Here is a 9,182-nt window from a genome sequence, read left to right as displayed (position 1 = left end):
TAGAGAAGAGAGGAGGAAACTGTATTTTCACAACAGTTTAAGGATTAAAAATGAAAAAAAGGATCTACATGAGATATATAAAACACTAGTCTGCATTCATTTCTCCAACCTCTGGCTAGTTCTGAGGATATGACCCTCAAAGAACTCACACCAAACTAGATGCAGAAGTTAAGAAATGCATCAGTGCAATTTCTGCTTGCTTGTTCTTCCATTTTGGGCACACACACATACGAAAACACGCAGACTACTTCTGCCTATAATAAACATGAACAGTTTGGCCTCCAAAGGTAGTATGACAACCCTGGCAGCAAATGCACCACTTTGTGCCTCCTTCCTCCCCTGTCTCATCCTGTAGCTGGAATATGGTTCTTCATCATCCACCTCTGTTTCCAGCTTTTAAACTTTCCCCTTCTTTCTTACCCCCCTTTTCCCAAGACTAGGTTTGCTCTTATTGCTTCTTCTCAAGAAGAGCATTTCAGTTGTCCCTTGACTGAAGAGGCCTCCCATAAGAAAAGCAACTCTGAGGAGAATGTTTAAAGACCTCCCCTCACCTCCCCCAGATCTGTTCTTGGTCAGCATGGAGTCAGCAATATAAAAAGGCAGTCCAAATCCAGTACCTTGTAGTTTTACTAAAGGAAATTTTAAAAGCATCTATCTACACACTGGGTGGAGGAAAAAAAAAAAAAAAAGAAAAACTTCCATGGAAATGTATTTGATACTACAGTCCCTCTGTCCTTGGGTTCCAGGGTCTGAAGGAGTGAATGACCAGGGAGCACCTCAGCAGCTACGTTGTCTGAGTTTATTGCACAGGAGCTTTCAAGGTTCATTACATATTATTGTGCACATTGAACCACGGGGCACTTGCCCAGCATCTAGTGCAACATTTCAGTGATTGTCAGTGGCTGGTTTAATATGTATTTTCAACTGGAACTCACTTCTCATTTCCTTTCCAGTCTTTTTATTTTTAATTGACTCAAGTGATTAGTTATAACCAAACAGAATCATAACTGCATAATACTTGACTGTTAGGAAATAATTTTCAGTGCCTGCCACTGTGTAGTATCTTGTCCTCAGAAAAAGTCTAAAGCTATTTTAACAATATAAAGCATATTGCAAATGCATTGAAAATAAATAAGTCAGTTGTTGCTACATCACCTACTATCAAGAAATGTGTAATTGCCAAGTATTTTTAGCTGATTTTGCTCTGTAAGGCACAACACCAGTACAAATCTGGCTTATATTTATTTGTCCAAAAAAAAAAATCCAAGAGCTCTTAGAGGGAGTGAAAGCACATTATCTCACCATCACAAGAAATCCTGGGACACTTTACCTTGCTTCAAAAGCCTCAGACAAAGTGTACTGTAAACACTTCCAGGGGTGCCCAAGCCTATTCCCACATTAGGACTACAACCCTGTTTGTGCTCTCCAGGTCTGGTCTCATGTCCCAAAAGAATGTTTACATCTTATCACACACAATTTCTTCATTGGAGCTTCATTATCCCAGTTATAACCAATTATGCAAAAATCACGTATCCCCTGGGTAAAGAGTGTGAATTGCTAGACAACATGGGCCTCCCTCTGTAACAGAACTACGAGGGACCAGTCTCTGAAACATCATCTTAGTATTACACAGTAAGAAGAGGGAGAATACCAGCATGGTCCTGCCTTTTCCATATGCAAATGCAATGTGGGACATGGGCGAAGGCAAGAGCCTGCCCCTCACAATGCCTCTCTCTGGACCCCCGTGGGGGATGGAAGATGTGTTTGTGGCTAACGGCAGGACTTTCGGCACCACCGGAGGTCCTCGGCCCTGAAATTAGATAAGAGCACTTTGCACCCCCCTTCCTTCGATAAGACAGCTTGTGAGATGAAAGCAGCAAAGCGCCTCCTGGGCTTGAGAGCCAGAAGGAGCTGGGGCACAGGCCTCAGAGTCAGCACGTTGGCTCCTGTCGAGGGCTGCGGGAAGGTTCAGAGACCCCTCCGTCGGCCTTGGGATAGCACCTTTGAGTCCGCTCACCACAGTACAGGGAGAGGGATGTTTATTTGTGGTTTTTTAAAAGACAATCACATTGTCCCGTCATCCAAGGGTTTGCTATTGGCGGTGTTGGTGTAACACAGCGCCCGCGATTCCCTCGCCTGGCAGCGCTGCCGGGCTCCCCGCAGTGTCCGCTCAGGTGTGGGAGGCCGCTGCCTACACGGCACCCATGGCTGCGGGGCAGTCACCGGCTCCGGCCGCCTGTCCCGCCAGTTCTCCGGCCACCCATCCAGCGGCGGCTCCTCGGCAAGCTCCTCCCGGCCTACTCGGGCCCTTGGGCGGCGTGGCCTGGGGCGCCGCCGCCGTCGAAGACCTCGGGGCTGTCGGCCAGCAGCGAGGTGCGCACCTTCCGCCGCTCCTTGAAGCGGCCCGAATGGGACACCCGGAGACTCCGCCGGTTGCCGACTGCGGTTCCCGCGGCGTCGCCGCTGCCGAAGGGACCGGACTGTTCCTCCCGGCAGTCGGGGCTGGGGGTGTCGGCGGGGGTCTCGCTGGCGACGGGGTGCGGCGGGGCTACCGCCGCTTCCTTGTGCTTCTTCTTGCTGGTCAGCGATTTCCACCAGGGCCCGGCCGAGCCCTTGACGCCGGCCCGGGGAGCGGCGGTGGCCGCGGCGCTGTCCGCCATCTCGGGCTCCTGCGGGGGGGAAGAGGGCGAACACGGGTTGGCAGCCGGGCACGCTCGGTCGGCGCCGGGACTCCTCTCGCCCAGCACCGGGGACGGGCAGCGCTGCCGGGAGGTGTGCCCGGCGCCCGGGAGCGGCCCGCGGGGAGGGACGGGTCCTGCGGCGGCCGGGCGGGCGCGGGGGGAGCGTTCCGTGCCCCGTCGAGCGGCTCGGAAGCGCCGCCCGCTCCGTGCGCGGCTCGCTCGGTCTCAGGTAAATGACGCCCCGGAGCCGGGCCGCGGGACCCGCTCCCTGCGCTCAGCACCCCCCACTCCCAGAAGCAGACCCGAGGTCCGGTACCTTGCCGCCTCCCCGCGGGACGAGGCCGGGAGCGTGGCGCGTCCTGGGGCTCCTGCGATGGGGCTCCTTTCGCTTTCCCCCTCCCTCCTTCCCTCCCCTCCCCGCCCCGCCGGCTCCCTGCGCAACAGGTACGGGAAGCGACACTGACCTGGGGCCCGCCCGGCGCTGCGGAGCGCGCTCCTGCCCCGCGGCGATCGCGGCCGCCGCTCGCCCTGCGGTCCCCGGCGCGGCCGGAGGGAGGGAAGGCACGGCCGGCGGGGAGGGCGGCGGTGCGGGCCGGCTGTGCCGGGCGGCGCGGAGCGGAGCGGCGGCAGGTGCCGGGCGGCCCCGCGGCTCGCCCCCGTGGGCGGAGCGGCGGCACGGCCAGCCCCGGGCCGGCCCCTCCCGCCCCACCTCGGGCAGGTGAGCGGGAGCCGCCCGGCCCCGGCTCCGCGGGGCTGCAGGGAGAGGGTTGGTGTCCCCTCCAGGGAGACCCGGCGGTGGAGAGACACGGGGAGGGGCAGAGGAAGATCAGGGAGCCTCAGCGCAGGTGAAATCCGAGGCTGCCGAGATGGATGCGGCGTTGCCAGAGTGCGTGGCTGAAACAAAATATCACTGCTTTTTGTTTGTGCACGTGATGGATGTGCGTGGGTGGGTATTTTAGAGCCTTGAAGAAAATAGAATTGTGGTTAACTGCCCTTCTTGAAAAAACGAGTGGTGCTGTAGGTCACACGATGTAGTCTGGTACTTGTTTGACTTTGTATTGGGACTTTGACTTTCTGTGTGGTGATGGATATATGACCATACAAACGCCTTTGCCTTTTTTCATTCACCCAGAAATGAGAAAAAAGATTTGCATGTGTTAAAAGTGATTATTTGTTCTTTGTAGAGCTATGCCACGTAATATGTGTTTGATTCCTAGCGCCCTTCCCATCAACAGTGAGCCACTCAAGGATGCCTATGATGGTGCAGGTGTGTGAAAGCAGCATATTTCAGCCGCATCTTCTTTTGCAGATCAACTTCTGCTACTTGCAGCTTCCCGGAATAGCCCATAAAGATAAGAGGTATGGAAATTGGTGAATGCAGGTTACTGAGGGAGAGGAGCCTGGGGCATGCACTTACATTACTCTGTAGAGTGCCCTCTTCAAAGGCAAAGGCTTTTGGATAAGGAAGCATACACTTGAAAGTGTACACTGCAAACAGTCTAGCAAATCAATTAAAATCAACAGCAAAAAAAATCTCCTACGGAATAAAACACAAACTTCCTGTGATAAAAGATGGCCTTTACATTCCCTCCTAGCAAGTAAGCAACTAACATTTTCCAAGACACAAAGCACCAGGGCATCAGGCTCTCTTGGGCCAAGGACGGTAGCAGACCGCAGAGTCAAGTTTCTCCTTGTGACTGTGACCTACTGCTTTGCTACTCGTATCTGTAGAGAAAGAGAACACCTGCATCTCTCTCCATCTTGTGTCCCAGGAAAGTGCCTGGGAAAAAGAGAATTTATGTAGAAATAAAGGTAGTTTTTGTGTTCAAAGGCTCTTTTCACAAAAATATTGCTGGTTGTCTTTTATAGCTTTCAGTCCGCAAACAGGCTTATACAAAACATTTAGTACTTATTTTATTTTGATTACCATACACCTGATCTCTCAGCTCACAAAACACCAAACTTACATCAAATCAGTGTGAGGTTTTTTTCAGTTAAACCCATTTCAGAGAGTCCTAAAATGAGAGATTTTTCCTTTTTGACAGTGTACTGACAGCAGAATCTACTGAAAAGAGAGAGGCAGGTTGGGAGGCTTTGTAAGAGATGTGGGAGTGGGAGGATGCTGCCTGTGTGAGTCTGTGGTGGTGCAGGAGGACAGCAAAACCTGCTCTGCTCTTGAAAGTCACAACATGCTGTTCCACAAGATTGTCATTAAGGTTAGTGTTTATACCAAAACAACTCCGACAGTGAAAATGTATGCTCTCTCCCTTTCTTGCTGCAACACTATTTGTTGCATTCTTTCAGTATACATATATTTACAGTGTTTATTTAAACCGAAAAGTGAATAACATATTGCCTATTTCAATGCATGGAGGTTGGATAGCACATTCATCTAATAAGACTACTGCAGTTAAATTCTGTCCTATCTTTGCAGGAATAGGGGCTGGGATAAAAAAAATCAGTGGGGTTTTGTAGTTCCAGCTCGGGTGGATATGCATGATTCTAGCAGATGCCCCAGTACACTGCAAAATAAAATTATAGGGTTTTTTTACATTATAACATGCTCCTTTTGTGTACAGTTGGACCATATTGATATAAATTTCTTCAGAATTCTGACGGGTCTCCAAAATTCAGAAATATCCTGGTATTTTCAAGACTTAGATTCTCAAAGACTGATTTGAATGTCAATCCTCAAACTAATATTATTTACAACCCCTAAATGTTACTGCAGTGAGTAAAAAAAAAATATAGTGCTTCGTGCAGTTCCCACTATCCTTTTTCAAAACTTTGCCAGCCCTCCTGTGCTCATGTTGAAACTGGGCTCTGGAAAGCTTGGATTGCCAAACCACACCTTATCTGTGTTGAGAGGACTCATCTCTACTGGCAGAGAGAGGCACTGTCCACTGCAGACATCAGCCTTCCCAACACCATGCAACCCTTTGGTTTCTAAAGCTCTGATGTTAAATGCAGTTACAATTATACCAAGGGGATAAGAAGAAGCAAAACATGCACTAGTGAATATTTCTGTCAGAGCTCTCATCTACCCTGAAACCCCAACCATCCAGCAAACATACTGGATGTTTGAAACTTCAGTTTCTCAAAGGCTAATGGTAAGGCCAAGGAAGTGTTGACATCAACTGAAAAGAGCATGGCACTGGCAGAGCTCTGCTAAGGTCCATCTTCCTGTTGAATATCTTCCAGTAGTCATCATTTGTATCTTCAAGTTTCAATTAAACTCTTAACCCTGCCCTGATACACAACTGAGCAATTGGCTCATACGAAGAAAAAAAAGCAACACTGATACCTCCTGGCACAAGTTGGCCCTTTAACATTCAGCATTAAACCAGTTATTGGAACTCCTAAATCTCAGAGCCTAAATGTTACATTAATTTAAACCAATGGGCCTCTGTGCAAAGGAAAAGATCACACTAACAACTGTCTCCCATCTGTGTCCAGCTGCCAATTCAGAAGCCAGTAATAATTTAATTTCTCTTAGATTTAGATTTCTATGTGCTAGTGGCGTCTCAAATCTTAGCTTTACTATAATAACCACAGAAAGGATTCCAACCATTTTATAATGGGCAAGAACATTTTCCCTGTTGACAGTAGTCTGCTGCTCAAGACTGTGGAACTGCAGCATTCATTACCAGTCTACATCTTCCCTGCCAAAAGAAAAAAAAAAACAAAAAAGAAAAAAAATTATTACCAGGGCATAGGTTTTAACCCTGCACCTGGTGTATTTAGCCTATTAGTGGGTGACTCCCTGGCATAATTTCAAATTTGGGCCTCTGTCTGTATGTGCACTGGTCAGGCATGGTTCCAAGGCAGTGGGAGGAAAGGATTATTTCCCTTAAGCAGAATGGATGAAAGTTTGTCACCTTCCCCAGCTTTATTGCAACAGGCTTCGCACCCTCCAACACTTCAGTTCACAACCACTCCTTATTTAACAGTCTAGGGCATGCATTGCAGCATAGCTTCTGGGTATGAAAGCAGCTGTTTGGTGGGCTGAAACACAGCCCTTGCACAATTTTTGAACCAGTGCCTCTAGGAAAAAAAAAAGAGTCTCAAAGGCCACAGGTGACACTGAGAGGACCTCATTTAAGTACAATGCAATATGGATAGGGCATGGTTGCCTTGACTCCATTTCATTGACTGACACAGATGTAGTCTTAAGTTTTATGATCTTACCTCCAACACTAGGGCAGACAACATCCTTATTTACATGGGCCCTGTGAAGGGAACTAGCCCTGTAGTGGAATGCAAGGTGTTAACTTAGTGCTAGTTCTCATTCTCATTCAATGGGAAGTTCAGCTGCAGGAATAAATCTGTCTCAGAGCTCATCAGGTTCTGAAACTTTACCTAAAACACTACAAGGCCCAAAACTTCATCAAAATAGACTGTAAACACAGCTCCTCAAATTTTCAGTTCCCAGCCAGCCTCTGACACCAGCCCTATTTTTACATTTGTATGTCCAGCAGCAGTTTGATTCTTTGAATCCCAAACTCTTAAAATTTGTCTTCTCTTTCACCCTTACAGTATCTGAAGATAAAACTAAGATCCTATTTCTTCAGCAGATCAGAAAAATATGGATTTATGTGGTGGCTATTGACACCAGTACCCTTCCTAGCTCTGAAGGCCTTGCAAAACAGTCTGTTCTCTTAAACAGAGAATCCATGCACTGTTTGGAAAGACAGAGCTGATCATTAGTGATACCAACATGCTGCAGTTTTCACAACTTTGGGAACCACCAAGTTATTAGGGCTTTAGATTTCCAACGTCTGTCCCTAGTTTAATTAATTCCTACTTTAATTGTAACTCTGACACTCATGTGTGAAACAACAAAAACCCCACCATGAACAATAGCTCCTTATTGACACATCCCTATAGGATCATTCCTATTCCTGATACTGAGGGCTGTGCAACTTGCAGTGACAAGTCTGGTTCTTCAATGTTTGGATTACTAACTTAACCCTAACTGCTACCTATGGATGTTGTGATACCTATGGAGCCCAGTCTCCTGAAGTTCTTGGGCAGCAGCATGTGGTAATTAATATGGATTTTTCTGTACATTGATCATCATTTGTGCCCTACAGTAGAACAGAAATGAAGGTATCTTCAAATATGGCTGACAGCAATTTATGCTCTTTAAGATCTAACTCTGTCCCTCATTATAACATTCCCTTTAGTGGTAACAAATGGCTCATACTTTCAAGAAAAGAGAGAATATTTTGACTGGCACTTTTTCAGGCTCTGCAATGAAAGCAGCTTCCAGTGGCAACCTTGGTTTGTGCCATCCCAAAATCTGCTGCAAATGGAACCCTGACAGTTTCTCTACTTAAAAGCAGCTGTTCATTTCTACTGTAGCTCATGAAGCACTTGCTCCATCTGACACAAGCTTTCTTCCTAACTGCAGTCCTTAAAACATCCTACAATAATCCATGTCCTTCAGGCTTTGAATTCCCAGTCCTGGCACTACCTGTAGCATCAGCATAATTATATTCAGAACACCATGCCTTTGGAGAAAGATAGTGTAAAGTATGGCCCTATATAAGATCCACTGATGTCCTGAATCTGCAGGCCCTAGAGCACTCAGCAATAATCTTAGCTCCCTAAGGTTCAGATTTCTGAATCTTAACTGTTTTCTTTAATCAAGGAATTAATCTCTACAGCTAAAAACATAAAGCCTATTGATACTCTCATCCTTATCTCTATTAGCCCTATAGTCTCTTCATTCCCCTTAGATAGCTGTAGGGATAACAATGCAATACTGCTTTGAAGATCCAGTTAGATGGCATTCTTCTTGCCTAAGTGTTTGTGAACTACCTCCCTACTCAAAGAGTTCTTGTGCTTTCAGTCCCTGGTTATGAGTAGGGGGTTTATTGGCACTGCAATATTTTTTTCTCTCTTTTCTGCAGAACTTCTCTCTGTACTTGTTGATAAAAAAGATAAGAAGATGGTCAGACAGGCTCCTGCAGGGAGTTACAGAGGAGTTGGACTAGATAGCTTTAAAGGTCCCTTCCAACCCCAACTATTCTATGATTCTGTGATTCTGTGATTCAGTCCAGCTATTTAGTACTCCAGGTATTTTCAGCACTCTCCAAGGTCTCACTAAGCCCAGAGTTTAACCACACCTGCAATCCCTTCTACCTCCTGTGTGCTGTGTTTCCCGGTAGTACACAGCCCAGGTCTGTCCAAAACCTTGTTTCAGAAGAGACCCCAAACCTGATATATTAACTCCCAGAGTCTTAGGCTAAGTGCCCCTGCAGCATTGTCTCTGTCAATAAGACTCAAGTGTTGTGTGAGCTTTGAGAACGAGAACGTTATATGTGGGGGAAAGTGTAAACGTACCTCTTCTTTAGAAATAAAATGAATGTGGTTCCAATTCACCCAGGTTTGTGCTGTGTTAGACCTGTTTTGTAGCTTAAAGTGACCTCAGCTTGCAAAGCAGAGAGTTGAGAACAAAGCTCTGTCTTCTTTGTACTTTGTAACTCCATGTAAAAA

At 47.2% G+C, this 9,182-nt stretch overlaps 1 protein-coding gene across 2 annotated transcripts; it reads right to left on the bottom strand.

Annotated features, from left to right (window-relative positions):
• Positions 1-205: 205 nt before the first annotated feature.
• On the bottom strand, positions 206-3,280 carry PRR15 (proline rich 15). 2 transcript variants are annotated; one of them, XM_064703323.1, is made up of 2 exons: positions 3,146-3,280; positions 206-2,669 (listed from the first exon to the last, which is right to left on the bottom strand). In XM_064703323.1, exon 2 carries the CDS (start codon positions 2,658-2,660, stop codon positions 2,298-2,300), a length of 363 nt encoding a protein of 120 aa, XP_064559393.1. In that variant the 5' UTR covers positions 2,661-2,669; positions 3,146-3,280; the 3' UTR covers positions 206-2,297. The 2 variants fall into 2 exon arrangements, with proteins under 2 accessions (XP_064559393.1, XP_064559392.1); XM_064703322.1 differs by lacking the exon at positions 3,146-3,280 and adding an exon at positions 2,998-3,079.
• Positions 3,281-9,182: the final 5,902 nt, after the last annotated feature.

The sequence above is a fragment of the Zonotrichia leucophrys genome, chromosome 2 (assembly GCF_028769735.1).
Source record: "Zonotrichia leucophrys gambelii isolate GWCS_2022_RI chromosome 2, RI_Zleu_2.0, whole genome shotgun sequence".
NCBI classification, from domain to species: domain Eukaryota; kingdom Metazoa; phylum Chordata; class Aves; order Passeriformes; family Passerellidae; genus Zonotrichia; species Zonotrichia leucophrys.
Note: the sequence above shows the minus strand (reverse complement) of the source record. Positions and strands in the feature narration are given on the sequence as shown.

Bases quoted from the DNA above. Each gene is read 5' to 3' on its own strand.
- PRR15 (XM_064703323.1), bottom strand. From the start codon at position 2,660: ATGGCGGACAGCGCCGCGGCCACCGCCGCTCCCCGGGCCGGCGTCAAG.